Genomic DNA, 15,737 nt, shown 5'->3' with positions numbered 1-15,737 from the left:
TTCTTTAAACTTTGTTCATAGCTTTTGTCCCGTCCTTCTTCCCGATTTTAGAACTTTGTCTATGATGCATGTTGCTGTTTCCTTTGTTCTTCAGGTCCCTTTGTCTCTAAGGAATTTGTTACCAAAATTTATGTAAATTTAACTACTATACTCTAAATCTCATTTAATTTAGACATTTTATAAAAATTTAAATGATCGTATAAGTTTTAGATTTCTATTTTTGTGTGCTTTTGAGCTACTAAATTCTGTATCTTATTTCAAATTATGTCTCTGCTCTATCCTGCTACTTTATTTGAGACATTATTTCGTTGGTCCTCTGGTTCATAATGTTTGTTCCTCCCTTCTTTCCATGAATTCTATTGAGAAGGATTAGCATGGTATAACTGTTGGACTTTAACGATCATCTAAATTTTGGTGCTTCACAAGTTTAGACGACAGTATAATAAACTCTAAAGCGGATGTGTGCCTTGACAATGTAATGACCTCTTTGCCATACTATTTGTCCCTTCCTGTTCTGCTAAACTTGTTAAGGAGCATATTTTTCACAATGATATCTATGATAGTTTTACAGCGCGAGTTGGTTTTATCATCTAAATTTAGGTGCTTCATAAGTTTATATTATCACCTACTAAAAGCTTGATAAGTTATGCGCTCTATATGTTACTGCAATGCGCATCCTGCTTCCAATTTTTGAATCTATTCGAACATGCAAATTTTATAAAGTCACTTTTATTGGCCTTCTCGTTTCAAATGCTTGTCCCTCCTTTTTTCTATCACCTGAGGGTCTGTCTTACTGAGATCTTTGTGACAGTTTTAACTGCTGGAATCAGTAATGATAATTTGGTTCTTCTTTTAAATTTAGATGATCATATAATGAACTTCTGATTTTTTGTGTGCTTTAATGTTCATTAAATTGTGCGCCATATTCTTTCAAGTTTTATCTCTGTTTTGAACTGCAATCCTTTTAAGAAACTGTTATTCTGACCCCTTCTTTAAAACTTTGTTCATAATTTGTCCCGTCTTTCTTCCCCGATTTTTATCGGAAAGATATGTGCTCTACCATATAATGTTTTAGTTGTTGGACATGTTCTTTACCTCATGATGTTTGAGACGGTTTAACTGCTGGAGTTTCTTTATAATAATAGTCGTCCGTGACTGGATATTATTGGTTGCTTTATACTTTGCTGACAAAGGAGTCCTGCCCTCGAGTCCTATGTTTATTTCGTCCTTGTACCTTTTTTCCCAGCTGCCTTGTTTATATTTTATATTTTTGGCCTTTCTTTCATCAACTTTATATGGTTTAACTGATGGATTGATTTCAGAAGATCATCTAATGAAGTCTTGTTTTTTTTTGCATGTCATATATTTCATTAAGATGTCACGCCCTATTCTCAAGTTCTAGCTGTTTTATCCTGCTACATTTGTTTCAGATGCTATTGTCGTGTTTTGAGCCTTCATCAACTTTTTGGAGGGAGAGTACTTTTTATAGAGTGACTTTTTGGATAATCAATTTAAGAACGTTGATATTTAGGATAATCCGATGCTTCTATTGTGGGATTTCTAACCAATGGCCATTATTTTATAAAATATGAAATTAGTCAATGAATGATAAAAGTAGGAAGACAGTCGAGGAGAGGTATTATGTAATCCTAATGGTAGTAGGAGAATATCCTGTTCTTGGTGGAAGGCTACATTTGTGAAATTGGATTTAAGCAAGACTAATAGATGCTTTTACTTTATTCATTGATGCAGCTTCATCATGGAGGCATAAATGCTTCTATTTCATCTTTTGTTCAACTCATTCTCTTTTTTCGTTACAGATACGTCACATTAGATTGATATACTCTGTCTTGACCACATTTATATTGTCAACTTGTATTTATTACCTTCTGTAGAACTTCTGTAAAGTTAAGATACATATATCATGATGATTGCTTCCTGATCCTATCTTCATCTTTACAAACTATATGATTAAGAATCTTATCATGTTTTGTTAGTATATTTCTGTTCATTTACTGTCAGTAGTTACATTTATTTACAAGTAGATCTTCTGACAATGCCACAAGTGGCAGGGCATGCAAGTGTGTACGCTTTTCCGGAGAAGGCTTGTTAGTCTGGAAGAAGAGGCTAAAATAGACTGCTTAGCATGTGTCTTGTGTAAAGTGGGATACAGATGTTTGATTTGTTTATTATTACTTGCATCTATTGATGTTTTGGCAGGATTGTATTTGCAGTGTCATGTACCAGTTTATGAAGTTGACGTCCTCTCTAATGGTTTTATAAGATCTTTTGTTGGACTTGTAAACATAATTTGTTTTTGGTTCTTGTTTTCATCCACCCTAATTATAGGAGTTGTTTAATATATTATGATTCACTTACATCCTCTGTAATTATTATAGACTACTGACCTGGTTGCAGTTAATCAACTTCTACAGGTATTGCAACATTCTTATGTTGTATCCTAGCAGCATGAGTTATCTTTGTCACTTTGATTGTGGGTTGATAAACTCGGTTTGGTAACCATGCCTGTGATTATGGAGTAATGGGGACATACATTTATGCCTTACCTTGTTTGTGGGTTTTTGAACTTAATTTCACAGCCATGCTTGTAGTTGTGGAATAGTGGGGATGTATGTTCCTTTTTTCTTTAGTTGCTGGAGGATAGCTGGGATCAACTGGGTCCGGGGTTTAATTCGTTGAAGCATTTGGTCCCGGATTTAATTCTTTGAAGCATTTTGTTGGGGTCTCAAGTATATTAAGCTTGATAGTAATCTTCTATTATGGAGGGTGTTTGACAAAAAGAGTGCCCTATTTGTTCTTTTTTGCTTCGCAAAGAAAATGTAAATAAGACTTTTGCACATACATCCCAGAGTGATTTGTTTTCTTCCAATTGCTCTGATCCTATAGCCTTTAACAGCCCTGTTACTTCATATTTCATGGATTTCAGTTCATCAATGTTCTGAGAAATAAAAATAAGCCTTTCCTGAATAATCAAGGTTTGGCATTTCTGATGCTACATCTGTTGAAAAAGCTGCTCAAGCTTGATGATGGTCATTGTGCATATGATGATGAAACTGTCAATGTGAGATCGCTCCTTATTGTGTTGGCTAAAAGCATGTATTGCATAGGACCTCAACCACCCTCTTTAGGGCTTCGGTTCAAATCGTGCCTAGGAGTTGCAGCAATAGTTTGAGACTGGTACAATGTCTTTCATTGTAGTCTTTTAGTTATGAGTTGGCTTTAGTTCTTAAATTATACACTTGTTACCATATGCTAAATGAGCTACCTGCGCATGCAACGTGAGAAACTAAGCTAGCATGTTGGGTTATAGCTTTCTTTTGAAGGAACGGGCAATGGTGAAGCAAGCTTACGATTAATTATGCTGTGAGTTGTAACGAGCAGATGGTACAACATATTCAACTTTTTCAGCTCTATAATAATACCTATAATTACTGTTTTCAGCTATTGAAAGGCAGTCCTTATTTCTTTGTCTCTTGTCTAAATCAAACAATGTACAAGAACTCTAGCTTTTTATGGTCTGCATTTTATTTCTGTCACTATGTCTCAATTCTTCTTTGTTTTACATGGCCCGAAAACAATGGGTTGCAGGTTAAAGAGCAAGCAGTGAGAATTTTTGGGATATAGTAATAGGAATTGACAATATGATAGATACTAGGAAAGATACAGAAGTTAGAGACAAGTTCAGATAGGAGTGACACAGATGGTTTCTCCTACTGATAATTCAAATTCACAGATGCGTTTTAGAGCCCAATTACGTTACTGATATGGTTATAGAGACCGAACTCTTCTTTTGACTAATCAAGTTGTGCTCTTGTTATTAGGAGTAATATGACAATCAGTTTCTGTGACGAGTGTTTTTTGGTCTGATATATTGATTTTTCGTGTGTGTAATCTATTGGATATATTATCATTGTTCGAGTGTATGGACTAAATTGTTCGTATTATTGTATGTTGTTCCTTCTCGTTTTTCGTTGGATGACGTTTATGGTTTTCTAGGGTGGTGAATATGGGATAAGTCTGATTTCTTATGTCCTTTCTAATTCAGTTACATGCACGCATATTCTCAAGTGTTGTCTATGATATATGTTGCTGCTTCCTTTGTTCTTCCGGTCCCATTATCCATGATGTTTGTCCCTACCTACAGCGAAGGGGTGTGCTTACCAAGTTTTTTATGAAGTTTTAACTACTAGACTCTAAATTAGATTAGGTGTTTTATAAAAATTTAAATAATCATATAAAGTTTTAGATTTTTTGTTTTATATGCGTTTTATATAGTTCACTAAAATCCGTATCTTATTTCGAATATGTCTATGCGTCATCCTTCTACTCTATTTAAGACACAATTTCGTTGGTCCTCTGGTTTATAATGTTTGTCCGTCCCTTTCTTTCCATGAATTTTATTGAGAAGGATTATCATGGTATAACCGCTGTACTTTAATGATCATCTGAATTTTGGTACTTTACAAGTCTAGATGACGATATAATAAACTCTGAAGTGTATGTGCCTTGACAATATAATAACCTCATGGTCATACTGTTTGTGCCTTCCTCTTCTACTAAATTTGTCAAGGAGGCATATCTTTCACCATGATTTCTACGATAGTTTTACTGCTGGAGTTAGTATTGTCATCTAAATTTAGGTGCTTCATAAATTTATGTGATCATCTACTCAAATCTTTGTAATTATGCCTTCTATATTTTACTGCAAAGCGCACCCTGCTTCCAAGTTTTGAATCTGTTCCCTCTGCAAATTTTATTAAGACACTTTTTTGGCCCTCTCTTTTATAGTGTTTGTCCTCTCTCCCCCCCTTTTTTTCTATTACCTAATTGGGCTAGTTTGTCTTACTAAGATCTTTGTGATGGTTTAACTGTTGGAATAGGGTAATGATCATCTAATTTAGTTCTTTAAAAAAAAAAGAATTAGATGATTATATAATGAACTTCTGATTCTTTATGTACTTTGGGGTTCATTAAATTGCGCGCCATATTCTTTCAAGTTTTGTCTCTGTTTTATCCTGCAACTCTTTTTAAAACTGTCCTCTGACCGCCTTGTTCAAAACTTTGTTCATAAGGTTGTCCCATCCTTCTTCACTGATTTTATCGGAAAGATACAGGCTCTACAATTTAATGGTTTAATTGTTGGACATGTTCTTTACCATGATGTCTGAGATGGTTTAACTGTTGGAGTTTCTTTATAATAACAATTGTCCACTACTTGATTTTTTTGGTTGCTTTATATTTCGCTGACAAGAGAGACCTGCTCTCAAGTCCTATGTGTATTTCTTCCTGGTACTTTATTTCCTAGCTGCATTGATTATATGTTCTGCCCTTCTTTCATCAACTTTATGTGGTAACCAGTGGATTCGATTGTAAATTTACTTGATCATCTAAGGAAGTCGTGTTCTTTGGTGTGCCTTTTATTTCAGTAAAATGCGACGCCCTATTCTCAAGTTATAACTGTTTTATCCTGCTACTTTTGTTTAAGATGCTATTCTCGTGTTTTGAGCCTTCATCAACATTTTAAAGGAAGGAAAGTTTTTGAAATTGAGTTTTGGATGATCAGTTCAAGTGTCGATATTTGAGATCATCTTGTACTTCTAGTGTGGGATCTATAATCAATGGCCATTATCCTATAATATATGAATATCAGTCAATAAACGATAAAAGGAACAAGAGAGTCGAGGAAAGATATTAGGTAGTCCTAATGGTAATAGGAGAATATCCTCTTGATGGAAGGCTACATTTGTGAAATTTGATTTAAGCAAGGCTAATAGAGGCTTATACTTTATTCGTTGGTGCAACTTCATTGTGGAGGTATAGATGCTTTTATTTGATCTCTTATTTAACTCATTCTCTTGTTTCGTTACAGATACATCAGATTAGCTTGATCTACTGTGTCTTGAGGATATCTATGTTGTCGACTTGGTTTTATTACCTTCTGTTAACTTTTGTGTGGATAGGAATTGATCATGGTTAGCTTTCTGAGTTTCCAGCATGGCAATATTATAAACAAGGTAAAATGTTTGTAAGGTAACATACATATGGCTTGAGGATTGCTTCTTGATCCTAGCATCATCTTTACAAACTGATGATTAAAGAGTCTTGTCATGTTTGGCTAGTCCGTTTACATTCAGTAGCTACTTTTATTTACATCTTTCGATGACACCACAAGTGGTGGGGCATACAATTGTGTGCGCTTTTCAGAAAAAGGCGGGTTAGTCTGGAAAAAGAGGCTAAAACAAACTGCTTAGGATGTTTCTTGCGGAAGTTGGGATCTCGACATTTGATTTATTGATTATTATTTGCACCTGTTGATGTTTTGGCAGGATTGGATTTATGGTATTATGTAAAAGTGTATGAAATTGACATCCATTTTTTTATGTCAATTCTCTAATGTTTTTGAATGCAGCGGTCAGTCTAGGACTTCCTTTTCGACTTGGCTTTTGGTGTTTGTTAATATAATGCTTTAGAAGATATCTTATTGGACATACAAACATGATTTGGTTTGGTTCTTATTTTAGTTCACCTTAATTATGAAAATTGTTTAACATACTATGTCTCACTTAAGTCCTTTCTAATTATTGTAGACTAGTGGCCTAATTGCAGTTAATCAACTTATTGCACTGATTGGGGGTGTTTGTAGTGACTGAGGGGGTTGAAGACCAAGAAGTGAGTTATTTATCAGCCAAGCTCGAATGGTACAATCCCTCTGATACTCCAGAATGAATGGGACAATCTCGTAGTTTTTGGTTTGTGAAAGATGCATCGTTATGTGTTCCATTTTATTCTCTTTAAAGTTGAATCTAAACCTGTGCTCGATCTAGAGATAGCTGCTCATATATTGACAGGGATGTATGGATTCTCGAGAAGAGAGGAGCCGTGGTGGTCTCTTTGAATCACATGGATTCCACGAGTGAATAGAAAATTGGATTTACATTGATTTTTCAGAATCGTGACATCTATCCTCCTGAAGTTTAGTTAAAATTCCGGTTCGAACAGGAGAAGTATGCTATACTAGTGTGCTTTGGATGATCTACGTCTCAAGATCAAGCTTTAATAAGCACATTGAATATATTCTGATTATAGAATGATAGGGACATGCGTTTGTGCCTCTGCCTTGTTTGTGGGTTTTTAAAACTTGATTTGATAGACATAATTTATTTATTTTTATAAAAGTAATCTTTAAAATTTAAAAGAGAATAGAAAATAAAATTTGAGTTAGAAAAATCGAGGTTGGAAAGATATTTGGCACTTGGCTGTTGTTTTTGCTGCCCGCTTATCCTTACCGTTCTCTCTACCTATCCAGTAATCGTATTTTCTAATATCTAGTAATACTATTAATAAATAATGTTATTATTTTATATTTTATTTATATTTCAGATTAAAATATTGTTATTATTTTATATTTTATTTATATTTCAAATTAAAATATTTATTGATTTATTTATCTAATAATTATTATTTATTATAATTAATCTGCAATCATTCAACTTCTTTTTTTCGGTAAAGGCTAAAATATCGAAGAGATATGGTTGCTTATATTTCTTCTTCCAAAGCATGACTCGTCTCCCTCGATTTTTTACTATGAATTTTGCTTGTTCATGGTGCTTTCTTTTTTAACTGCAGAAAGGAACATACAAGAATTATAGGTCACAGCTCCGGCCAAGTAAATATATGGGGTTCGTCTTTAATACTGCATAAACTTAAAAGACTATCTGTCACCTAATCACAGCGCATGACTAAAATAACAGTGAACTAAATTTTTCGACATATATTTATATTTTAGGGGTCACTAATTAAAATATATATCTTAAATATTGTAGTTTTAGAAAATCTTTTATTTTACATTCTTAAAACGAAAGTCTTTAGTTTATAAAGGAATTTTTCTATTTAAGTTTGTAAAGAGCCTTTTGGAGTGTTGGGTTTGTGTGAATAAAATTTAGGTTAAAAGTTAAATCTAAGTATAAATTTGTAAATTTTTCTCTACTCATGAGATGATTTTGAATCAAATTCAAGTCAATTTTTAATATTTATTTATTTTTATCTTATTTTAAAATATTTATTTTAACTTTTTTAATAATTGAGTCATCTAATTGTTTTGCTATAATGTGTGACCAATGGAGAGAATCTCTTGAATAATTTTGTGAACATTAATACAATATTATAAATTTAAACTTATAAATACAATTCCTTTTGTTGTGCTTTTAACACGGCTCTTTCTTCTTTTCTTATTTTTCTCCTTTATTATGTTAAAATTATTTTTGCTTGCTTGTTGAATTTCAAGAGATTACTAAAATAATTTCTTAGGGACTATATTATTTTTACACGTTTTAAATTCCATCAAATTTATGATATATGTAAAATACATGTGATTCTTTTACCACTTTGCTTGTTGCTTATTTTTGTTGTTATTTCTTTTTTATTTTAATTTATATTATATTCTCATTGTTATGAATATTTAATATTTTTTATATAAAAAATTACTTATTTTTGAATAAAAGTAAAAAAAATATTTTTATATTTAGAATATTATTTCAATAAAAAGTTAATTTTTTTATATTATAACAAGTACATAGCAAGTAAACCTATTTTATAAATTTTGTAACTTTTTATCAAAATAAATTTTTTCTTTAAAATTAGAAAATAAAATAGTTTGTACAAATAGACATCCTAAAGCCTTTAGTATCATATTTGAGTTTTGGGTTAAATGTTGTCGGACTTAACAATGGGCTAAAATATATGGTCCACTAACAGCCCTGAATTCCATCAGCAAAGCCCCCAATTCTACTTCAGCATCTTCCTTTTCAATCTTCGCCCTCCGTCAGCTACTCTCGCCGGAACACTCTTATCAATGGAGGTTGCAACAGCAACAGCATCAACCGTTGCGCTCCACACGCGCATGTTAGCGTCAACGCCAATCTGTTCACATACCTCAAGCTCAAACCGAACTTTAGCTTTCTCTTCTTCTTCTTCTTCTTCTTCTTCTCCTTCTCTAAGGAGTTCTTCTCTTTCTACAAGCTTTTTCTCTTCCTTCTCCGGCAGTGGTAGTGTTATTGGCGATTTTTCCGGTATGAAAGTTCGACCTGAATGTCTCAATCCGGCGTCAATTTCAAATTTTAGAGGCAAACGAAGCGTCGTCACTATGGTAACTTCGGATATTTAGCTTTGCGTCTTTATTATTGTATTTAGGTTTGACTTTGCTTTAAGATGCAATTTATCAATACTTGCCTTTTCTTCTGCGAAATGGATAATTTTGTGTTTTATATGTTTGTAATGGTGATTATTAGTGGTTTTTTGTTGTAAATAGAATTAACTAATTACTTTGAGAGGTTTGGTCCCGGATTTCCTTGGGTTATGCGGTTATCATAATGTGTTCTAAGTTCTTTAGTTCTTTTATTTCTTGGTGAATTGAAGTGTTTGTTGCACACGAAATCACTGAAAGTCTTCTATTATGTAAACACTTATTTGTTGGTTTACCATTCTTCTTTGGCAGGTTATACCCTATACTAGAGGAAGTGCATGGGAGCAACCTCCTCCTGACTTGGCATCTTATCTGTTTAAAAACAGGATTGTTTACTTGGGCATGTCGCTTGTTCCTTCTGTCACGGAGTTAATACTTGCAGAGTTTCTATACCTTCAGTACGAGGATGAAGAGAAACCTATTTACCTTTACATAAACTCCACTGGGACAACCAAGGTTGATAGTTCTTCATTATATCTAGCTTTCCTTTGTCTGACGAGTATATTTTCTTTGAACGCCACTTTTTCATAGGTAGGACATGATGCTAGCGGTGTTTCAGCACCTGAAGAATTTCCTTATAAATCTAACAAGAGACTATGTGAAATATACTGATTGAAATCAATGTTTATATGTAGATTTTAATGTATATGATGTATGATGTGTGTCTATTTTCATTTGTACTTGGGTAATTGAAGTCATGATGAGTGAAGCAATGTAACAAATTGGCAAAGCTAATACTACAGTATTCTTTTGTATACATGATAATACTTGTGTAACTAAGATAAGTTATTATGTGGAATAGAAAAGAAAAGGTAATGTGTTGGCATATGTATTTTATTGGTATCTTTTATCTGAGCTGTTTAAAATAAGCTTGTGAGAGAGACAGCATTTTCTTCTGGTGGGGAAAAACTATGGAGTGAGGTTTTAGTTTAATGATTTGATTGGAGGCTATCCCACTGTCTAGCTCTTGGATCTTTGTTTTCTCTTTCGTTACGTCCTTGTTTCCTTGTTTATTTTGCTCCATGACTTCTAATAATTCCAATCTAAATCTTTCTTTACTCTGGTTGATTTCCTTGAACTTTTTCGTTATGACACTACCTGTTCTTTTAAATGGCTATTCTAGCTAGCTAGCTGACATAAGAGTTATTTATTGAATAGAACAACAATGTATATTCAGACATAAAGTAGATACAAAATTAATGCTAACATGTGTATAGGCCTATTTCTCCCTAGAGAATGGTTCTTGCATTATGCCGAGAGTATGCTTCTCACATTATGCCTAGAATATGCTTCCTGCATTATGGTGTCAGTGCAATGATTTATGGTATTGACAGAAGCTTTTGTGTTTCTCAGGGAGGTGAAAAGCTGGGTTATGAGACTGAAGCTTTTGCAATCCATGATGTTATGGGGTCATAAATCTTTATACCCTTCCTCATAATATATATTTCTTTTTTTGTGAAGTTCTGCTTAAAAACCCTCCCCCACACCCATTCTTTTCTTTGATTTATGTTATTAACAGAAAATTTATTGCCTGCAAGGCTTATTATCCCTGAGATCAGGTTTAAATCTTCTGCAAGTTGCTTATACTAATGTATTAAATGGTTCATCATTTTATCTGGCCTTTGCCGCTGAAAGAGAGTTCACTATAAGATTGGATTCTCACAGTTATGATTTTAGGAAGGATTATACAAATCCAACTGCGAACTTAATTGGGGAATACCGATATAACCCAACATGAGGTGTATTACGTAAAGGACAACTTCAAATCAAATGCTGTACTTCCATTGTCTTTTTAGTGTTAGCCATTTGCATGTTAGAGTTCACAGTTCACTCTCTCTCTCTAATTATAGACTCATACACCTGCAATTCATATAGGGTGCATTTTGTGGAGTCTTATTGATTTTAGACCTCACTGGCAGATAGCGAGAGAAACAAACATGCAAATTGCTGATATGAGTAGGATATGCCATTAGCGGGACATGTCTCATAGTGATAAGTCATTCATTGGTTCTCTGTATTTCTGCATTTCTGCGTTGTTTTGTGCTGTCCAATCAGCTTACTCTAAAAGTTTGTTAATGCAACACCAATACACCACTACACATTAAGAAGACTCTGTATCTATATTTTTGCTTATGGTTGATTCTCCTGCAGCTATGTCAAGCCACCCATATTTACTCTCTGTGTTGGTAATGCTTGGGGAGAAGCAGCATTACTTTTGGCTGCTGGTTCAAAGGGAAATCGTTCGGCTTTACCTTCATCAACTATCATGATAAAACAGGTGTTTTCTTGACCACTGGTGTATGATGCTGCAATCTATTTTTCTGATTTCTTGCTATTCTTTCTCTGGTGAAGGACATCAACTCTACATACTTCTGACATCAAATCTCAATTTTTTTATTGATATCTTCCATTCTACAGCCGATAGGAAGATTTCAAGGTCAAGCAACAGATGTTGAACTAGCAAGAAAAGAAATAAGTAATGTGAAAGCAGAACTGGTGAGATTAATCTTGAAGTTGGTGTCTCTTTCACTTGTTTATACACGCTTTTTTACATATATACAGCCGTCCACATTCATTACTTGCTAATTAATCAGACTGGAAACTATTCTTAGCCAGCATTTGGTCATGCTTTTCTAATTAGTTCATATATTGACCTAAAATAGGTTACCCTGATGTACATACATGAAAACCTACAATTATGGGAAAAACTTGCTTTCTTCTTTGTACAGCTACTGGATGCCTTACAGAGCCAGTGGTCCTACTCTAAGGCCTAATAAAATAAGATTGAGACCATAAAATAGGTCAAGGTTGGGTGGAATCTCAAACCAGCCAAAGCTCAAGGGTATTCTAACCGTCATTTGATCGTATTAGTAAATATTGGATACATACATATATTGGTTTTCCACGCACGTGCATTGCTTGTGACTTGATTCATTTTAATATCCATCAAATTAAATTATTAATACTAAAAATGTTTGCTAAGTTTATTCTTTTTCCATTTCCAACTTTTCTTATTTAAGCATGTGAGATGAAAAAATTGAATTTATCATAAAAAAGCTTAAGCTTTGCTTTTTAATAGATTATTGGATTATTATATGATTATAATCCAATAATAATTAAATTTTTCCTATATATTAAGCTTGTTGTATATAAATTGAAAACATTAGTAACAATAAGTTATGCAAATGTTCTTTTCTAAATCATGATTGTATTTATCATTCCTTGTTTCTATCTTTGTTCTATTTAACTATGAGTGATTTAAATTTTAATTATGGTTGTGTTATTATTCCTTGTTTTTATTTTTATTCTATTTAGCTATGTGCCCTTTGTGTCACAATACTCATGTATTGTATCACAAGCATCTTCATATGTAATTTATAAATGTTGTATTTTCATTCTTTTCTTATTTCAATTATATACATATATGTATATATTTCACTCCTTCCTTATTCTGATTAAATTCTTGCTTTCCTTATTCTCATTGGATTATATACTAATTTTTCCTTTTCTAAATTAAATTATATATTAAAGAATTGCTTCTTTCCTTGTTTTATTTAAATTTATTTTTCCTTATTTTAGTTGAATTTACAGTATATAATTAAGTTCTTCAAGTAGTACATGATCACAATATTTTAAATAAATAATTAGTAACAGTTCGATAGCTATAGGTAGAGCAGATCAATATATATGTATATGTTAGGCCAAGGAGAGTATTTTGCAACACCAAAACAATTTTACCTATAGAACAGGAGATGAATACTTAAAATCATGTTAGAATGTTGGTTAGTTAATCATGCATCGCCTGTTTGATACATAGTGGTTGAATTAGACAAGGTTGAGGAACCCAATTCATTCCAGAAAGAAAGAAACAAAGCAGTAACTACTAAGTGTATAAAATCTAGTACTATTAAGTTAAACATATTTAGGGATCATTTACACAGTTTCCCTTCTGCGTGGGTAATATACTCTTTCCGGATGGATTCCAAAACATATCTTTGATTGATACCTTGTTTCCAAATGACGCAATATGCATGTGGGTGAATTCTTTTTTGCAGAGTGCATGCCAATTCCACTGTACTTAAAAAGCTTTTTATTAGTCGATGGCACTAGTGCGCTTTTTTTTTTTTTTTTTTTTTATAATTTTTGTTATAAAAGATTACCTGTTATAAAGTTCACTATATTTTTTAAAATTTTATCTTAAGGTTAATCTCTTGGCAAAGTATATTGGAAAATCACCCGGGGAGATTGAAGCAGACATTAGTCGTCCAAAATATTTTACTCCAGCTGAGGCAGTTGAATACGGCATCATTGACAAGGTACTGAAGTCAAAAGCTTCTTTAATTTTAGTTTGGTTGCCCTGTGCTTATTGCCTTTGCTTCGATTTTCTGCAGGTATTATACAATGAAAGGGGCACTGAAGACCGTGGGGTTGTTTCTGACCTTAAAAAGGCTCAGCTTATATGATTTTAGGGAAATTACAATTGATGATTGTTGGAAGTAATGTGGTAAGAGACAACTGCAAGTCATTGTCCAATTTGGTTATGTGAAAATGCTTTTAGAGTTAAAATTTTGTTGTTGCATAATATTTCTTGGGTCAAACGAGTGCTTCCTTTGTACTGACACCTTGCATGAGTAATCTCTGCATTTTCATTCAATTCATAATACCACTCATTATCACTCATGGAAGTGTAATATAACGTTGACAGTGCTCAAGACTTAATACTGAAGTCCAGTAGTCACTCGAGTATCAAGCACTAATTCTTTTGAAAAAATTGATACCTAGACAGACATGTTCTGACCCTCATGAGGCAATGTACAGGTGATTCATGGAGGACCAAGGGGTCAGTTATTAGTTATTTAATTAGACTGCACATCCTGTTGAGATGATTATGATGACTCACTGCTCCTTGACAAGCTTGCTGCTGTTCATCATATTATGCTGTACATAATCAATACTTTGGGATATGTTTCAGTTGTTATCATACGCCTAATTCTTAGACCCACTTAGACAGGTTACTACTGTTAGGTACTCCACTGTAATATGCAAGATAAAACATTTTCTGGATTTAAATGCAATTGCTTGTTCCCATGGTCATACCACTTTGCCACTATTACTCTGAAATTTCAGCAGACAGACACCTGGAAAAGTGTCCAGCTGCTGGATTGACTATACAGTTAATCTGGTTTACACATTGCATTTGCTTTCTCTATTGTTTTGCAAGTGATAAGAGTCAATGTTGGTTGGTGGAGTACTTTATCTAGTATAAGCTTCATTCGCCCAATACATGGCCTTCTGCCCCTCTTCTCATCTCAAATTTGCAAATGTAGGAGGGGGATGCTAGATTATAACATCTATGCTCCCCAATGTCGACAGCATGTTTCCCACTCTCTCCGGTGTTTAAGAGACACTGTTGGGAATGATATCATATTACATTACCCCATTATTGTGATAATAGTGACAGCCGCAATCACAAATTCGGGATATACATGCCCTTTCTTTCTATTCATGTGGACGTTCAAATTATCCCTAGAAATTAGTTAGCTGATTCTTGAACAATGCTTGCATCAGTTACAATATGCATTACTTTTCCCGCTTGGCCAACTCTTCTATAGAATTCTGTCAGGTTATGGTAATTTGCATTTGGCTGGAGCAGAGTCGATTGGAGCGCTGCTGTTTCAAAGGAGCAGCAAAAACAGAATTGTCTTTGGAAAGGAAGCAAGGTCAAGGGGCTATGAGAACCTTGAAACTTTGTAGCTATATAGAAACAAGGATGATTGTAACATAACGTGAATTGCCGGAAAATGTATGTCTACATATTCTCGCCACTTTAAAAACTGATAAATTACAATTAAACTGAATGTTTCTTGCCCAGGGCTGTAAAAAGATTGAGCGGAGTCGAATTTTAAGAAGCATGTGTGGCTCGTTGGTATGAGTTTATATAATTTGATAAAAAAAACATGTGCGTATACATGTAAAATAAAATAATTGAAATATAAAAGGAATGACAAGTCTATAGATAAGTTATCGAGGAATTAGTTCATGAATAGATTTACAAGATTATTAATGAACCAGTTTGTGAGCTAACAAGCTAGAATAGGTTTAAAAATTGTTTGTTAATATTAATGTACTTCTATTAACGAGTTTAAATGGACTTTCAAGGGTACTTAATTGAGCTTATCTGAATCGTGTTATGGGTAATTTTATTGATGCTTATATTTACTATTTTTTGTTTGTTTGTTTGATATATATATATATTTAGGTGATGGTACAATCCAATGGGAGTAGTTAGGAGTATGATCAGTTGAATAGCGGGTTAGGAGTGAGTAGAAAATAGCTTGCATTTCAAAGAATGATGTAAATACGATACGTGAAATACGTGAGGATGGGATGGGATGGGATTCTGGGGACCTTTAATAATAATAACATATGCATATTTGTAACATATTAGTATGGCCGCTGTAAAGAATGCCAAGTG

General features: G+C 33.4%; 1 protein-coding gene across 6 annotated transcripts; it reads left to right on the top strand.

Annotated features, from left to right (window-relative positions):
- The first annotated feature begins 8,730 nt into the window (after window positions 1–8,730).
- Window positions 8,731–15,145, top strand: LOC8269023 (ATP-dependent Clp protease proteolytic subunit-related protein 4, chloroplastic). Of its 6 annotated transcripts, none has more exons than XM_015726645.3 (8): window positions 8,738–9,166; window positions 9,515–9,718; window positions 10,616–10,671; window positions 11,414–11,540; window positions 11,681–11,758; window positions 13,465–13,578; window positions 13,654–13,766; window positions 14,886–15,145. In XM_015726645.3, exons 1-7 carry the CDS (start codon window positions 8,873–8,875, stop codon window positions 13,723–13,725), a joined length of 945 nt encoding a protein of 314 aa, XP_015582131.1. In that variant the 5' UTR covers window positions 8,738–8,872; the 3' UTR covers window positions 13,726–13,766; window positions 14,886–15,145. The 6 variants fall into 6 exon arrangements, with proteins under 6 accessions (XP_048230440.1, XP_048230439.1, XP_048230442.1 ...); XM_002531176.4 differs by having other exon boundaries at window positions 14,875–15,145; XM_015726646.3 differs by lacking the exon at window positions 14,886–15,145 and adding an exon at window positions 14,081–14,356.
- Window positions 15,146–15,737: the final 592 nt, after the last annotated feature.

This window comes from Ricinus communis, chromosome 5 (assembly GCF_019578655.1).
Source record: "Ricinus communis isolate WT05 ecotype wild-type chromosome 5, ASM1957865v1, whole genome shotgun sequence".
NCBI lineage: Eukaryota > Viridiplantae > Streptophyta > Magnoliopsida > Malpighiales > Euphorbiaceae > Ricinus > Ricinus communis.
The sequence above is the reverse complement of the archived record's forward strand: the minus strand, read 5'-3'. Positions and strand labels throughout refer to the sequence as shown.